Source organism: Ostrea edulis, chromosome 1, assembly GCF_947568905.1.
Source record: "Ostrea edulis chromosome 1, xbOstEdul1.1, whole genome shotgun sequence".
NCBI lineage: Eukaryota > Metazoa > Mollusca > Bivalvia > Ostreida > Ostreidae > Ostrea > Ostrea edulis.
Genome location: NC_079164.1, coordinates 98,903,488 through 98,922,467, shown reverse-complemented (window position 1 = coordinate 98,922,467; position 18,980 = coordinate 98,903,488). Strand labels below are relative to the sequence as shown.

Below are 18,980 nucleotides of genomic sequence, written 5' to 3'. Positions count from 1 at the left end.
GTTGCCCGTATCAATATTTAGTCGCACCGGGTGACCGTTAATTTTAATCCCTGTTACCCCCGCTTTTATATTGTGACGTGTGCGGGGGAGAGTCAGAGCAGACTCCATATTGAAAAGTGGGAATTCAGCTGGTGTCGCTATTTTACCTACCTCTTGTAACAGGGTAAGAGTCAGAGGAATCTCTGATTAAAAGTTCACCAGCAACAAAAATCATCAGAACGGGAGTGCATTCACTGCATACCAGACACTCTCTGATTCATATACACAATCATAGTGACACAGATTGTTCAGCGATATCCTTACATTTCCAATATATATCTAGTATCCCAGTAAGGATGGGGATGAATTTTCAACTCCCCCCCCCCCCCCCCCCCCCCTTACCACTAATACTTACTGTTATGAGATTGATCACTGTTCGTTATCTTCACCTTTTACTTATCAATGGTTACTTATGGTAGATTTTCAACATGATTTATGTCATTTCCTCCTCTTCTTTGCTGCATTGAACTTTTTTAGGCAGTTGCTAACATTGAGATCATTTATTCCTGGCCCATCCTTCTGTCTTAAGATATTGAATGCATGAATTTTTTCCCTAATCTGTAAGTAAAGATGTGAGGAATAAAACTGTCCAAACCAAGATGTATGCACTGTGTTTGAGATATTAAGATATATGTACATTGATTATCAAGTCATTTTTGTGGGACTTTCTGCACTTGTAGGTGCTGGGAGAAATTATGCCACAGGAATAAAGAGTACCACCCCAGAACTGTTCCTGTAGGCCTCCAAAGGTCAACAGAGGAAAAGTACCCAAAGAATGTCATTCGAAATCAGAAGTACAGCATCATCTCATTCATACCAAAGGTGGGTAGTATAGAAATAACACAGGAAAAGACAACAGTTATATGCTTTACAGGGCTTGAAGCCAACTTTTAATGTCACCAGTCCAGCCAGACTGATGGGGTATAATTTCAACCAGTCCGCAGAAAAAATTTACCAGTCCAACAGTTTTCCAGAAATAATCAAATATATTTCGTTAATGTTATTAAAATGATACATGTATTTAACTCATTATGCCTCAGACAATATTGTAACACTTAAATGTGGGGTTTATATTTACGAGTCAGATTTGTCTGATATCTACAGATCGAAGCATGCCAAATGTGTATAAAATTTCATAAGTATATTTTCCATAATGAGGCTTTAGAAAATTAACTGGTCCCATCGGACTGACTAAAACAAATGTCAGTCAATCTGCCAGACTTTAAACCAGTCACAGACTGACGGGCATATGTTAATTTCGAGCCCTACTTTATTGCTCCTAGATATTAGTATTTAGCTCCGGTTCTTTCAATGTTATTGTCATTGTTTCGCCATGTCATTAATATACTGTAAACGTATTATATTTGGCGTGTACGATATTTGGCGGAAATCGTTTTTTCAACAAGTTAGCGTAGATTTGATTTAGCGCATTCCTGAATTACTTTAAACATCTAGATTTATGATGCACTTGATTTAGCGGAAGCTACATTCCGCCAAAGGCGCTAAATAGAATACACAGCCAAATGTAATACATTTACAGTATACAGCCAATTGTGACTAATGTTAAATTTTTAACATTGAATTAGTGTTTAGTTAATGTTAAAATAACATAAGATACAATTGACCGTATAATGCAAAGTTCTCCATATTTCCTTCTTGATTCTAGTCAGTCAAAACAGCATCACAAGTTTGTTAAATGAATTTATAAAAACATCATCCCAAGTTTGTTAAATGAATTTATAAAAACATCATCCCAAGTTTGTTAAAGGAATTTATAAAAACAGCATCACAAGTTTGTTAAAGGAATTTATAAAAACAGCATCACAAGTTTGTTAAATGAATTTATGAAACAGCATCCCAAGTTTATTAAATGTGAATTTATGAAACAGCATCCCAAGTTTATTAAATGAATTTATGAAACAGCATCCCAGGTTTGTTAAATGAATGTCCCTGTAGTGGTCTTTTAAGTTGTGATGCTTTTCACATTTCATGAGTTTACAAACTTGTACCAGTTCTTGTTGTGTGTTTTTTATGTTTAATGGGATATAATTAAAATGTTTGTGAAAATTTCTTTTCAAACGTGAATCAAGATTATCTTTCTCACAAATCGACAAAATCAATCACATGTAGATAAATCTTTAAATTGTTTCTGGATCTACAGTATATCGAATATCAATCTGAACATTTGTATCTGTATACAGTAAAACACGGTTATACTGAACCTCCAGGGTCAGTGAAAAACAGTTTGTTATAACCAAACTTTGTTATATCCATTAAATCTTTAGCTCACCTGAGCCTTCGGCGCAAGTGAGCTTTTCTTATCAAAACTTTCTGTTGTCTGTTGTTGGCGTCGTCGTAAACGTTTCACATTTTCTTCTTCTTCAGAACCACTAGGCCAATTTCAGTCAAACTTGGTACACATTATCCATGGGTGAAGGGGATTAAAGTTTGTTGAAATGAAAGACCATGTCCCCATCAAGGGGAGATAATAATGAAAATGCAAAAATAGGGTGTGGTCATTTTAAAATCTTCTTCTCAAGAACCACTGGGCTAGAAAAGTTAAAATTTACATGAAAGCTTCCTGATATACATGTAGAGCAGATTAAAGATTATTCAAGTTATGGCCTTCAGGGGTAGGATGGGGTCACAATAGAAGATCAAAGTTTTACATGCAAATATATAGGGAACATCTTTTAAGATCTTCTTCTCAAGAGCCACTGGGCCAGAAAAGTTCAAATTTACATGAAAGCTTCTTCACATAGTGCAGATTCAATTTTGTTCAAATCATGGTCGACAGTGGTAGGGTGGGCCCACAATAGGGGATGAAAGATTTACATCCAAGTACATAGGGAAAATCTTTTTAAAAAATTTCTTAAGAACCACTGGGCTAGAAAAGTTAAAAAATTTATATGAAAGCTTTCTGACATATTGCAAATCATGGTCCACGGGGGTAGGTTGGGGCCACAATAGGGGATCAAACTTGTGCATGCGAATATATGGGGGAAATCTTTAAATATGGACCAAATTGACTCAGGTGAGCGATGTGGCCCATGGGCATCTTGTTATTTTCCTCTCATAGGGGGATAAACATCACTTCACAATAAACAAGAATTTGTTATAAGTGTGTTTGTTATATGCATGTCTTACTGTAACCAGTTTGAAAATAAATCGCGGTAACTTTGTGGCTTTTTGTACGTAGAAAATCAGCAGCATCGTATTATACCATCATACTACAGTAAAACACAAATGCAAATTATAAATAATTCTAATAAATTGTTCTTCAATTACAATGAAAGTATGTTTTCAAATTAAGCAATAATTATATATTTTGTAATTTTCAGGTGTTATTTGAACAGTTCAAGTTCTTTCTAAACCTTTACTTCCTTGTGATGGCATTGTCCCAGTTTATCCCCGAGATCAGAATTGGCTACCTCTATACCTACTGGGGACCCCTGGTAAGTCACATAATGCATTTAAGATTACTGGGGAGCTCTGGTAAGTGTCACACAGCACATTACACGGGGACCCCAATTAAGTGTCACACGGTGTACATAATTTAAAACTTCTAAGGAGTGTATTGTCACTACACTCTCCACCTAAGTATCTGTCCAAAACCAGAGATACTATCCCAATACATTTGTTTCTGACAAATTGCTTAAGGACTGTCTGCATTGAAGGTTGATACTAAAGTTATATGGGAATCATGAATGAAAAGAAGAACATACATTTTTAAAATTGACCAGCCTTAAAGACCTGAAACTTGCAAAAATTACAGTTAAGTATGTATGTGTTACAAATCAAAAAGCATTGAAGCATGCAAAGTTTATTTTGTGGCACCTTCAACCAGTAAAAAATTAGCATATGATATTCATGAAATGTAAATAAAAATGGCTATCTTTTCATTATTCACCCGTCTTAAGACGGGACGTATTATGGTATGGCGTTCATGTCCGTCCGTCTGTCCGTTCTTCTGTTAGCTTTTTCGTGTCCAACCTGTAACTTAAATACTACAAGGCCTAGAATCATCAAACTTTGTCTGTAGATACATCTTGGGTAGAAGGTGTGTCGCACATTAAAACCAGGTCACTGTGACTTTTCATTAAGAAGATATCCGTCTGTCCGTCCGTCTGTTAGCTTTTTCGTGTCCGACCCGTTACTTAAATACTACAAGACCTAGAATCATCAAACTTTGTCTGTAGATACATCTTGGGTAGAAGGTGTGTCGCACATTAAAACCAGGTCACTGTGACTTTTCATTAAGAAGATATGGCCATATATGGCAAAAACTTGTCCGGCTCATAACTTGAAAACTATTAGACCTAGAATCACCAAAATTGGTCAACTAATGCATCTTAGGTAGAAGGTGTGTCACATCCTACTTTAAGGTCACTGTGACATTTAATTAAGGTGATATAAAAAAAAAATGTTTTAATGGGTACAATCTATACTGTTAACAATATGTGATGGGCGTATCATGTGCCGTGGCGGTACACTTTATTTATATAGCCACAGCTGTCGCCCATCATAAGATGAAGATATTTTATATTTGAATTGATATAATCATATGCATTTATTTCATGGTGGGCAGTGCTCTACCAGTACATTTTTTGAAGCCAAAATATTTGTCGTCTTCTCTTCTATCTTTTAGATCTCCTGCTTTTATATAGTTTATTCCATATCCTTATGATATAAACAACTCTGCGTACTAGGTTTTCTACCATACAAATATTTTAAGACATTGTATCAAGCCCTCTTAATCCATCACACATCTACCTCCATCTTAACACAATTCATTCTAATTTCCTTAGTGACATTAAATCAGAGTCAAATTGAAAAGTCAAACAATCTTGAGTTATTTAGCCAGTATTTTTATTTAACCCAAGTATTGATCTTAATCATGTAGTAAAATCTCACTTGATGTACAGTCATAATTCACTCACAGTATTTGTACTTCAAATTGAGCACATTCAGACCCGATTTACCAGTCGACATAGCATGAATTAGGTTGTAAATGTATTGTGTTTCATACTGATTGTTAGGCAGTTCTTTGCTCTTTGATTTAGACTATGGATTACACCGTTTACCTGATCAAGATATAGGACTCACGATGGGTGTGACCGGTCAACAGGGGATGTTTACTCCTACTAGGCACCTGATTCCACCTCTGGTATATCCAGGGGTCTGTGTTTGGCCAACTCTCTATTTTGTATTCCTTATAGGAGTTATGAGATTGATCACTGTTCGTTATCTTCACATTTCATTGAAAATGTTTAGACACAAACTAGAAATTACCACTCCTGTTTCAGTGACATTGTCTGAAATGCAGAGTGCTACATAAGTACATACACAGTAATTCTCTACAAGTACATACACAGTAATTCTCTACAAGTACATACACAGTAATTCTCTACAAGTACATACACAGTAATTCTCTATAAGTACATACACAGTAATTCTCTACAAGTAACACCCCTTGTGTGTATGTCAGTCTGACTAGCTTATTCCAGGTTCATTACATGCAAAGTTCAAGATTTTGTTAATCTATTCCATAAACAGATCCTAAATCAGATTGATCTTAAAAGTGTATTCCAAGTTCAAGGTCATTCTTGGTTTTTGTACATGTATACACTTTCCCCAACCATTCTATTGACCGTACTTCAAAATCCCTGCATGTGACCTAGATCATTGTCATATCTGCAATGTCAGAGTTTTTCTAAATTGATCATAACGACTCAATAAGCATATTTAGCTCTATACAGTCTACTATAATTCACAGAGTTGTTTTTTTAAAGCCTTCAAGTTGTGAAACTGTTAGTTGTTTTGATTTTTATACAGTTATGATGTTTTAAGATGTAGGTGAGAAACATGAGATTATTTACACAGTTATTTGATGATAATTATGTAGTAAAAGCAGGGATGTAAGATAGGAATAGTGAATCAAATCGATACATATACAAGTTCCTACAGCAGAGCTTGTTGATCAGGGACACAAATAAACATGCTTGATGATTCCACAATCTGTGACGTGCTGTGTTTGATAATAGATACATAAATATCTGTCACAATACACAGAGGAAACTGAAGTGGAGACTGTTTTTGTGTGAATCCAGCACGATACAGGAAATGTTATAACATTGCAGTCCTCCTATTTTTCATTTAGGAGATGAATAGAGACTCAATAGGGTAACTTTATTTACCCTGTGGAGCTGTTAATGAAATTCACATTCTTAAAAACAGCTGTTGCAACCACTGTAGAACATTAACATCTGTGACCTTGTATCTGGGAACAGATGATCACATGTTGTTTTTTCAGTTATTGATAAGTATTGTAAATGTAATGGAGTTTTGGGATTGGTATGGTGCAGAATTTTAAATTTTAGACCTATACATCCTGTCTGGATATGCCTAACCTGTATTATGCATGAAGATTTATATTAAATCTCAACATATGAATTCAAAGTCCCCTGAAATCTTTTATTATGAAGCCTTCTCTTCTTGCATGCTGTTTAATCACTGATGAAATCCATCACCACTTTTACAGCAAATGTTTTAGATTTAATGTTAGATACATTTAATATAAATTATCCATATTTGATGTAAATTATGGTAATGATTATGTAATTTAATGTAATTTGATTTATAATTCATGTATTTTATGTAATTACATTAAATGTAATTTCATGTAATTTATATTAATGTAAAATATCATCTATATCTGATACCTACTGATTCTGAGGTCACAAGGTCAAGGGTGAAACTGGTCATATGAAGATACTGTCTGCTCAATATCTTGAAAACCCTTTGCTTGCCAGACATCAATCTTGGTACACTGGTACATCCTAAGAAGTAAATTACCCCTATTGAATTTGAAGTCACATGGTCAGAGGTTAAGGGTCAAACTGGACATAGGAAGATACTATAAACTCAATATCTTGAAAACACTTTGCTTGAAAGATATGTCCTATTTAATAGATGACCCCAAGTGATTTTGAGGTCACATGGTCAAAGGTCAAGGGTCAATCCATTCTGGACATAGGAAGATATTGTCTTCTCAAGAATTGTTTTGGCACTACTATCAATTAAATGATGCATGTGTATAACCCTTTTCAATTTTGCACCACTTGGGGCATATATGTTTTGCAAATATTTAATTTAGTTATCTACATATAATGTATTAATTTATCTACATTTAATGAAATTCATCAACATTCAATGTAATTTATCTACATTTACTGATGACTCACTTCCTGACATATGGAACTAGTGTCAGTAGATTAGATTTAAATTTTACCATTTGATGAAGGGACTTAACTCTTTTGACGGGACTATGAAGGGACTTAACTCTTTTGACGGGACTATGAAGGGACTTAACTCTTTTGACGGGACTATGAAGGGACTTAACTCTTTTGACGGGACTATGAAGGGACTTAACTCTTTTGATGGGACTATGAAGGGACTTAACTCTTTTGACGGGACTATGCTTCCTTTCAGTATGCATCAATCAAAGACAGTGAACGTACAGTACAATCGTTTGTTGATAATTTCAGGGTTTTGTCATTGAACGTACAGTACAATCATTTGTTGATAATTTCAGGGTTTTGTCATTGAACGTACAGTACAATCGTTTGTTGATAATTTCAGGGTTTTGTCATTTTTGTGACGATGTGTCGTGAGGCTCTCGATGATTTCAGAAGATACAGACGTGACAAGGAGGCCAACTCGCAGAAATTCCGTAAACTGACACGAGATGGAATGATTCCCATACCTAGCAGTAACATTAAAGTGGGCGACCTTATTGTGGTTGATAAGGTCAGAGGCCATTTCATTATTCATTGTATAAAATGTCTCGGATTATTCCTCTTCAGTATGTCCATCTTTGTGAAGAAGTGTTTGGACCTTGGTTTGTTCAGGATAAACTGATAATACCAGGCTTTCTTTTTTATTTTGATGTTGTCTATTGTCTGTCGAAAATTTCTAAATTGTACAAAAGAGAATCATATGGCTTTGGCCTTGTTGATAGATCAAGATCAAATAGATGACTGATAAAGTTGATATGTTCAGTCAAAGGTAAAATTCTTCACAATTGAACTTGGACACAGATCATGAGACATTGCAGAATGATTCATGTTTTGTGTGTGTGTTTTTAGAATCAGCGGGTACCAGCGGACATGGTGTTCTTACGAACGACGGAGAAGACAGGGGCCTGTTTCATTAGAACTGACCAGCTGGACGGAGAGACGGACTGGAAACTAAAGCTAGCCGTACAGAGCACACAGAAACTGGTGTCCAGTGTGGTGAGTCCTAGGTTTGTCAAGCTAGCCTTAAAGAGAATGGGTAAAGATGAAAACATTTACTGGGCATAGGTTTGTCAAGCTAGCCTTAAAGAGAATGGGTAAAGATGAATTCATTTACTGGGCATAGGTTTGTCAAGCTAGCCTTAAAGAGAATGGGTAAAGATGAAAACATTTACTGGGCATAGGTTCGTCAAGCTAGCCTTAAAGAGAATGGGTAAAGATAAAAACATTTACTGGGCATAGGTTCGTCAAGCTAGCCTTAAAGAGAATGGGTAAAGATGAAAACATTTACTGGGCATAGGTTCGTCAAGCTAGCCTTAAAGAGAATGGGTAAAGATAAAAACATTTACTGGGCATAGGTTTGTCAAGCTAGCCTTAAAGAGAATGGATAAAGATGAAAACAATTACTGGGCATAGGTTTGTCAAGCTAGCCTTAAAGAGAATGGGTAAAGATGAATTCATTTACTGGGCATAGGTTCGTCAAGCTAGCCTTAAAGAGAATGGGTAAAGATGAAAACATTTACTGGGCATAGGTTCGTCAAGCTAGCCTTAAAGAGAATGGGTAAAGATGAAAACATTTACTGGGCATAGGTTCGTCAAGCTAGCCTTAAAGAGAATGGGTAAAGATGAAAACATTTACTGGGCATAGGTTCGTCAAGCTAGCCTTAAAGAGAATGGGTAAAGATAAAAACATTTACTGGGCATAGGTTTGTCAAGCTAGCCTTAAAGAGAATGGATAAAGATGAAAACAATTACTGGGCATAGGTTCGTCAAGCTAGCCTTAAAGAGAATGGGTAAAGATGAAAACATTTACTGGGCATAGGTTTGTCAAGCTAGCCTTAAAGAGAATGGGTAAAGATGAAAACATTTACTGGGCATAGGTTTGTCAAGCTAGCCTTAAAGAGAATGGGTAAAGATGAAAACAATTACTGGGCATAGGTTCGTCAAGCTAGCCTTAAAGAGAATGGGTAAAGATGAAAACATTTACTGGGCATAGGTTTGTCAAGCTAGCCTTAAAGAGAATGGGTAAAGATGAAAACATTTACTGGGCATAGGTTTGTCAAGCTAGCCTTAAAGAGAATGGGTAAAGATGAAAACAATTACTGGGCATAGGTTCGTCAAGCTAGCCTTAAAGAGAATGGGTAAAGATGAAAACATTTACTGGGCATAGGTTTGTCAAGCTAGCCTTAAAGAGAATGGGTAAAGATGAAAACAATTACTGGGCATAGGTTTGTCAAGCTAGCCTTAAAGAGAATGGGTAAAGATAAAAACATTTACTGGGCATAGGTTCGTCAAGCTAGCCTTAAAGAGAATGGGTAAAGATAAAAACATTTACTGGGCATAGGTTCGTCAAGCTAGCCTTAAAGAGAACGGGTAAAGATGAAAACAATTACTGGGATAGTTGTGCAAAGAATGTTGTAGAAAGTGCTGTAATTCATTCACCGCAAAACAAATGATTCAAACCTTTAAGCAATTAAGGTGTCGGTAACTGGAAATGATACAATTCAGATGTTGTACGGGAAATGATACATGATAATTACAATTCAGATGTTGTATTGGAAATGATACATAATTACAATTCAGATGTTGTACAGGAAATGATATATAATTACAATTCAGATGTTGTACGGGAAATGATACATAATTACAATTCAAATGTTGTACGGGAAATGATACATGATAATTATAATTCAGGTGTTGTACGGGAAATGATACATAATAATTACATCTAATAACAGAAATCTACTGTGTATTGTTTAAAGTAAAACGAGAGAAACCATTAAGTCTAAAATTAACAGAGGGTACACTCATTGTAATAATTCCTGCTACTTTATTATTCAAATACTCAGTTTTACATTGTATTATATTTATCAAGTACAATTAAATCAACTGATCGGTTAGAAACTGTCTGCTTTTTAACATCCTATATTATAAAAATTATTATTACAATGTACATGTACACGTAAATCGACTGATCGGTTAGAAACTGTCTGCTTTTTAACATCCTATATTATAATAATTAGTAAATCGACTGATCGGTTAAAAACTGTCTGTTTTAGGACATCCTGGACATTAAAGCGGAGGTGTTTGCAGAGGCCCCCCAGAAAGACATCCACAGTTTTGTTGGGACATTCAAACAGGTCAGTTACCTCACTTTCATGTACTATCAACCACTGTACAGACACACCTAAGGATGCCTTAAAGAAGTGCATGTAATGCAGGCCTAGTTTGGCCCCTCATAAAGAAGTGCATGTAATGCAGGCCGAGTTTGGCCCCTCATAAAGAACGCATGTTTTACGGGCCTAATTTGACCCCTCAGAAATGAGACAAGTGAATTTGTTTATGTTCATAATTATTCAGCTTTTCTTTATGCAGTGAAATATATATTGCTCTCCCATTTTATGCTGTACTATAAAATAATTAGATTTCATGGGGGCTCAATTTTTGTGGATTTCTTGGATACCCTGTATCCCATGAATTTCAAATCATAATGAAATACACATTTTCATGTACATAAAACATAACCACGAAATTATATCCCAATGAAACTGTAAAATCTCCACAATCTACAAAAATTACATCCCAACGAAACTGTAAAATCTCCACAGTCTACAAAAATTGCATCCCAATGAAACTTTAAAATCTCCACAATCTGCAAAATTACATCCCATCAAAACTGTAAAATCTCCACAATCCATGAAAATTACATCCCAACGAAACTGTAAAATCTCAACAATCCATGAAAATTACATCCCAATGAAACTTTAAAATCTCAACAATCTACAAAATTACATCCCAATGAATCTGTAAAATCTCAACAATCTACAAAATTACATCCCAATGAAACTGTAAAATCTCAACAATCCAGGATATTTGGCCTCCACAAATTTAAATGATTCCCTCATTGTAGGATATGTTATGGATACTGGGATAAATGATTTGTCATTATACAGCTGTATATTAAATCTGCATCCAAACTCAGAAAACTTGGTAACTACGTATTATGATATGATACAGATTTAGTAGTGTAGACTGGTGAATTGACTAGTACTTTTGTCATTACAGTATGATGAGCCAGTAGAAGATTCATTAAGTGTTGAGAATACTCTGTGGTCCAATACTGTCGTGGCCTCTGGGTCTGCCCTTGGGGTGGTGATATACACAGGAGCAGAGACCCGGAGCGTGATGAACACCTCTCAGCCTCCATCTAAGGTATGTTTCTAGCAATGCTCTTCAGGGATATTGTTGTAGCTCAACCGGTTGTTATCTATACAAATGAAGGCAAATACAGTAAAGCTCACTTATAACGAACATGCTTATAATGAATTCAAGCATATTGCGAAGTGATATTTCTTCCCCAATGAGAGGAAAATAACAAAAATTTTATCGGATATAACAAAGTTTGGTTATAATGAGCCGTTTTTCACTGCCCCTATAGATTCGCTATAACAGTGTTTTACTGTATAATGAAGATTGGACTGTTTTTCGCTGACACTGGAGGTTCACTATATTCATGTTTATTGTATAGACAATTATTTGTTCAGCTTTTCTGATCTATCCATTGTTCCTCATCTGACTGTTCACCTGGCCTCTGTTTGGAAATACTGTGAATAGGGATGGGTGTGTGTGTGTGTGTTTAAATCTTGTTCTGGAGAAGAAGGCAAATGTGCATGAAAGCTTCTTTATTACAGTGTAGAATGAAGCCTTGGTTGAGCTCTAGGTTATGATGGGGCAACAACTCCATAAACAAGTCATACTGAAATCAGTACAGAATGATTACAGTACAACCAGAAAATCAGTTTCTGCCAATATATACTATTTTTCTAAAATTACTGGGGGGAAAAATTTGACCCCACAAAAATAAGTACTCGTGGAAATTGTTCACGGACTGAACATGTTACCCTGTGCTTTTCTGTCCGTTTAATATTTGAAAATAGATTTTAGATATGATTAGGGGCAAGATCAAAAGTCAGACAAAAACTAAATTCACATAGATTTCACCAAGACCCCCTCACCCCCTTTAAAACTAAATATAATGAATGTTGAAAGTAATCGATTAAGAAATATAAATAACACTCTGTATACCTTTTCTACTGTTTATTCACAAATGAAAGTGTACATTATAACTATTAGATATAATATTATTATGTGTTTTTTAGCAGTCGTTTTGGTTTTTTTCTTTTTTCACTAAAGAATAATCAATGTCGGATAACAGAAACTTACGAGATATTTTATCCCCCCCCCCCCCCCCCTCCCCCTAACTATTTGAATTTAGATTTTTGTCCGACATCGATCTTTTGATCTTGCCCCTTATGTGATTCATCTCTTTGAATTTTCTCACATTTTCAATGCTGAGACCTATTTGTTTGACACTGTATATATAAGTGTTGAAGATATGCATTTTCAATGGATTTTGGTTTTCTTTAATTTTCACAGAAATGGCAAGTTGTTATGTAATTCTAAAGTCATTTCCATTTTCCCACAGGTTGGTTTGCTGGACCTAGAGGTAAACACTCTGACCAAGCTGCTGTTTTTTGCTGTGATAGTATTGTCGGTAGTTATGCTGGCCCTCAAGGTAAGCCCTCGCTCAAACATGCATGACACTCACAGGAGTGTCTCATTAGAGAAGTCAATTAATTTTTAAGAAATTGTTCCCATTTTTTTTTTTTTTTTAGAGTTTAACTACAAATAAGAAGCAAAAATACATGTTATTGATTGTATTTTGTGTTTATCATTTCAGGGATTTGATGGGCCTTGGTATAGATATTTGTTTAGATTTGTTCTACTCTTCTCGTACATCATTCCCATCAGGTAATGAGTCACGTCTAGTCAATATCACATCTAGTCAATATCTTGTCTAGTCAATATCACATCTAGTCAATATCTTGTCTAGTCAATATCTTGTCTAGTCAAAATCACATCTAGTCAATATCACATCTAGTCAATATCACATCTAGTCAATATCACATCTAGTCAATATCACACCTAGTCAATATCACATCTAGTCAATATCACATCTAGTCAATATCATGTCTAGTCAATATCACATCTAGTCAATATCATATCCAACCCCAACTGTTTTGCATGTAACTCGAACTTGATCCTGTTTTCAGTTTACGAATCAATCTGGATATGGGCAAGGCAGCTTACTCATTCATGATCCAGAGAGATAAAGCTATCCCAGAAACCATTGCTCGGAGCACCACGATACCAGAGGAATTAGGTCGTGTTAGTTATCTCATGTCAGACAAAACTGGAACACTCACACAAAATGAAATGGTAAGGTCTAAATTGTTTGAACACATACTTATCTATCATTGTGATTAAATTTACTGTCAGTGTACTTATTTTAGTGGGATTCATATCCCGTCACATTTGATGATGAAGTAAGATCGCTAATTTATGGTTTCGACTAAAATACGATTTGCTCTATTTCTGTTATCAAACACAGAACAATTGCTAAATCATGATTACATCAAATGGTGCAGCAGCAGATCCGATTGTGCCAAATTTTAAATACATGTGCAGTTTAGCTTACCTTGAACTTGTACATTTATAAACCATTTTATTTTATCACATTTGTATATTTTTGTAATTATTTCCTTTATTTGAATATGCAGAACTGATTTTTGAATAGACACTGAGATGATGCTCTTTTGATGTGAAATTTCAGCATTCCATCTAAACTTACTGAAGTATTAAATTTACTGTTAATAGATTTTCAAAAAATTGCACCTTGGGACTGTGTCATTTACACCGGAGACTATGGATGAGGTAAGAATTTACAGTGGAACCCCGTTATTACGTTTTCCATTTTGTCACGATAAAATAACGTAATACCGGGGTCAACGTAATAAACATTCCCAGTGAAATCCGTTATAAATATCATTTGGAAACTGTCTGTCTTTCGTTGATACTCCGTGAAGGTGTGTGTGTGAACATATCTCTACTGTTTCTTTGTTTTAAAGACTATGACACTTGATTTATTTACATCTTATCTTAAATGTCCGTAATTCTTCATGTTTTCATCCCTTTTCTTTATTTCTTGTGTAGGATAAATAAGGATGCTTTGATAAGCATTGCAGATCTGCTTTCGTTTCCGCCATTTTGTTCAACTTTAACATAATGCGTTCATATAAATTTCTCTCAATAACTTGTTCCGGTTCATATTCAACATTCGTACATAAAACAAAAAATAACAAAACATCGTTTTTATTAAGTTATATTTCTACTACACGATACAAAACACAATTTAAAAATCCCACCCCAAAAAAAGCAACAAAACAACAACACAAAACGCACGCGATATCCAACACTTGCACACTTCTTTCACCAACGATAAACATGAAGAACAAACACAATCCACTTTTTAAAAAATAATAATGCACTAATATTAAGATCACAATTATAGCACTAAATGATGGCACTAAAATTACGTGCACATCAAGAGAAAAAAATATCAAGGGATTTCAAATTGTTCACTGAGCCTTGCACGAATCGTCCGATAACACTGGGCAGTTTGATCGGCGTATTTATGGACAAAATCTAACAACACCCAAACTATTATGTCAAAATAACTGATAATTGTTTTAATTGAACTCTGCCTTTTCTCACCTACATGTAACTATGTCCAAGCCGTTACCCAAGCTGTTTCAACTGTGCTACGATGAATTTTGTCCTACATGCTGCTTATAAATAGAGTTTTGATATCGAAAGCAATCACACGATGCTAAACACAGATATGGTTGAGAAATTATTATTTCTTTGATCATCAAAATATGAAAAATGAAGAAAATGCTATTGAGTACAATTTCTAAATAAACATCATTTAATTGCTTATCACTGGCTTCGATATGGGTATTCACCTGTATTGATGTCACTAGATCTATCAAAGTGTGACCAGTCAAGCGTCTCTAATCCCCAAACAGACCAGGAAATTTACATGGTGACTGCCTGGGACGGTCAAGGTGTAAATGGTTGATTATCTTGAGAATCACTATTGAATAATTAGAGGTTTAATACATTTTTGTCAGAATTTTTACAATGCAATACCGAGTCCCGGCATCTTGGGACAACATAATAACGAAGTCTATTTTATATACATGTAGGTTTGTTAAGAAATGGTTTTGTGCTTTGAAATTCCAACGTAATATGTGGACTAACGTAATAAAGGGGGAACGTAATAACAGGGTTCCACTGTATTTTGTATAGTGAAATACGGTTATAGAGAAGCTCAAAGAGCAGCAAAAAAAGTCTATTATAACCAAACTTTGTTCTACAGTAAAACACGAAGCTCCAGGGCCAACAAAAAAGTTTGTTATAGCCAAACTTTGTTATACAGTAAAACACAGTTATAGCGGACCCCCAGGGTCAACAAAAAAAAGTCCATTATAACCAAGCTTTGTTCTACAGTAAAACACGAAGCTCCAGGGCCAACAAAAAAGTTTGTTATAGCCAAACTTTGTTATACAGTAAAACACAGTTATAGCGGACCCCCAGGGTCAACAAAAAAAAGTCCATTATAACCAAGCTTCGTTATACAGTAAAACATGGTTATAGTGAACCTCCAGGCCTCAAGACCATAAACTGAGAATACACTTAAGTCAAAATTTTAATTAGTTATATCCTAAGATTTATTTAGCACAGATGTTTAAAAAAAAACTGCAGGTTTATAAAACATTCAAATCCAAACATTTAAGGAAAATTTTATTTGTTTATGAAAATCATTTCAAAAGTTAGCTGGATTTCAAATTTAGACTTTAGTCTATTCTCAGTTTATGGTCTTGAGACCTGGGCCAACAAAGCAGAATTCATTATAACCAAACTTTGTTATATTCTATAGAATTTTTGTTATTTTCCTCTGATTTGGGAATATATATCACTTCACACTAAGTGTGAATTCGTTCTAAGAGTGTTCATTATAAGTGTGTTTTACTGTATTCAAGTTCTATCATTAAGGAAAAATTGTACATGTACTTTCTATAAATGCATTATAGGTACAGTCCCACCTAAGAACAACATTTGCTCAACAACAAAAGGAAGCCCAATCCTCACAGCAGCCCTTCTTGGGCCCCTCCATGACCCCAACTCGTAGCAGTGGTCCAGTACGGCGGACAGTCATCACACGAGTATTCGAGGCTGTCAGGGCGCTTGCCCTCTGTCATAACGTCACTCCCGTGTACGAGGAGAGTGAGAACAGTGAAGTGGGATACGAAACTGAGGCTGACCAACAGAGTCAGCAACAAGTGGTGTACCAAGCCTCCAGTCCTGACGAGGTCAGTTCCAAATAGAGGCTGGGTGTTAGCATAGCTGTAGATTGGGAAATTAACATGATGGTCTTGATTTCGCTATGATCATGATTTATTATTTTCCCACGAAATTAAACCCATAGTGAATAATGCATTAAAAATATTTCAATGTTGTTGTAATCAAAATTTTAAAAGTAGATTAAAATTAGAACCATCACTATTGTGCCCTTGTAATGAATTGTGAAATTTTAGCCCCTTGCAGTATGTTATATCTGCAGTCTCAGTAATATAGGAGCTATCAAATCCGATTTTACGTGTAGTTGATAAATAAAACAATTATGGGATAGATTACAGCTGTTCCAGTCTGCTTCCCACTATGTATGTTTGTTTTGAGCAGTGTCATAGATCACTCACAACTTTCTCTGTATTCTGCAAAGAATGATTTCTGTTTATACCTTTAACCTTTTGTGTTAGGTTGCCTTGGTGACCTGGACAGAGAGTGTAGGCTTGACGTTACTGAAGAGAGATCTGAGCTCCATGCATCTGAGGGCCCCTAATGGCTCCGTCATCACTTACCATATCCTCCACACATTCCCCTTCACCTCCGAGACCAAGAGGATGGGCATCATAGTTAAGGTACAAAACACTTGTCCCCCCACAACATTGACTTACCACGTACAGAATTGTCCCCCCACAACATTGACTTACCACGTACAGAATTGTCCCCCCACAACATTGACTTACCACGTACAGAATTGTCCCCCGTGACATTGACTTACCACGTACAGAATTGTCCCCCGTGACATTGACTTACTGAGTACAGACTTGTCCCCCGTGACATTGACTTACCACGTACAGAATTGTCCCAGTAGCATTGACTTACCAGGTATATTGTGTGTAGTGGGAATCAAACTTGTCCCCCTTGACTTACTAAGTACAATGTGTGTAGTTGGAATCGAACTTGTCCCCCTTGACTTACTAAGTACATTGTGTGTAGTCGGAATCGAACTTGTCCCCCTTGACTTACTAAGTACAATGTGTGTAGTCGGAATCGAACTTGTCTCCCTTGACTTAATAAGTACAATGTGTGTAGTCGGAATCGAACTTGTCCCCCTTGACTTACTAAGTACAATGTGTGTAGTTGGAATCGAACTTGTCCCCCTTGACTTACTAAGTACATTGTGTGTAGTCGGAATCGAACTTGTCCCCCTTGACTTACTAAGTACAATGTAAGTAGTCGGAATCGAACTTGTCCCCCTTGACTTACTAAGTACAATGTGTGTAGTCGGAATCGAACTTGTCCCCCTTGACTTACTAAGTACAATGTGTGTAGTCGGAATCGAACTTGTCTCCCTTGACTTAATAAGTACAATGTGTGTAGTTGGAATCGGACTTGTCCCCCTTGACTTACTAACTACAATGTGTGTACTGATGTACGTCATTGATGACACTGCTTTATTTTCTGCCAATATTTCATATTTTTTAAAACTTACCAAAATTATCTTTTCATCATCAGGAGGAGAAAACTGGGGAGATATCTTTTTACATGAAGGGAGCAGATGTTGTCATGCAGACAATCGTGCAGTACAATGATTGGCTAGAAGAAGAGGTCAGAGGTCACAGTTATATTACATTAAAATATTTTTAGTAAGATACAAAATAGAAACTTCAAGTGAAAGGAACAAGTCAAATTAAGGACCCTCTATACTCTAATCAAAAAAACATTTTGGACAATCAGAATAATGCAACCATTTAATTATGTTATATGTATATATAAAGAGGGCAGATCTTAGTACTGTCAACTTCAGATACGATCCTTTGTTTACTTCATTATGAAATTTTATAGAATACCCCGTAACTAAGTCAGAAAATGTGTAATGTTTCTACAAACCAGAAAACTACATGACTAAACAGCAGACTTTATTGACCAGTGTTGTATTGCACAAATGAAGCCATTGAAATAACAAATGATAACAAACTTTAGAATTCTATAGTACTATCCAAGGGCAGGTAACTCTAAGCACAAAAATAAACAATTGAGATTTATATCTTCCTTTTGGGAAATGATTTCAGTCATGGCTATTCCCTATGTCTACATTTTATTGTCTTGGTAATTAGAAAATATCCCAGTAAAGCACAAGTATTTCTTCATAGTTACAACCATACTCAATGGAACATGTAATAATGTTTACTGTGAAGTTAGCATCATACAACAAGGTCAGAGGTCAAGGCCATAATGTTTGAACTTAATACTTTAAGCAAGATGTAAACTTCATAATTAGTCAAATAAAAAGTCAAGGTCAAATCTTTGTTCGTTCATTCTCAGTCAAACTTGCTACAGTAGGATGCAGCCATGTTTGGTGGCATTTCTCATGTGTCTCACATGTATATATTGTGG

At 35.6% G+C, this 18,980-nt stretch overlaps 1 protein-coding gene across 1 annotated transcript in view; it reads left to right on the top strand.

Annotated features, from left to right (window-relative positions):
* LOC125671150 (probable phospholipid-transporting ATPase IIB) overlaps positions 1-18,980 on the top strand; it is a 32,697-nt gene that overhangs the window by 1,185 nt on the left and 12,532 nt on the right. Inside the window, exons 3-15 of the mRNA XM_048906647.2 lie at positions 720-861; positions 3,381-3,494; positions 7,681-7,848; positions 8,187-8,333; positions 10,394-10,474; positions 11,400-11,546; positions 12,820-12,909; positions 13,075-13,145; positions 13,448-13,613; positions 14,052-14,108; positions 16,331-16,609; positions 17,057-17,218; positions 18,099-18,191. Coding sequence (XP_048762604.1) covers positions 720-861; positions 3,381-3,494; positions 7,681-7,848; positions 8,187-8,333; positions 10,394-10,474; positions 11,400-11,546; positions 12,820-12,909; positions 13,075-13,145; positions 13,448-13,613; positions 14,052-14,108; positions 16,331-16,609; positions 17,057-17,218; positions 18,099-18,191 — 1,717 coding nt within the window. The remainder of the gene's footprint in view (positions 1-719; positions 862-3,380; positions 3,495-7,680; positions 7,849-8,186; positions 8,334-10,393; positions 10,475-11,399; positions 11,547-12,819; positions 12,910-13,074; positions 13,146-13,447; positions 13,614-14,051; positions 14,109-16,330; positions 16,610-17,056; positions 17,219-18,098; positions 18,192-18,980) is intronic.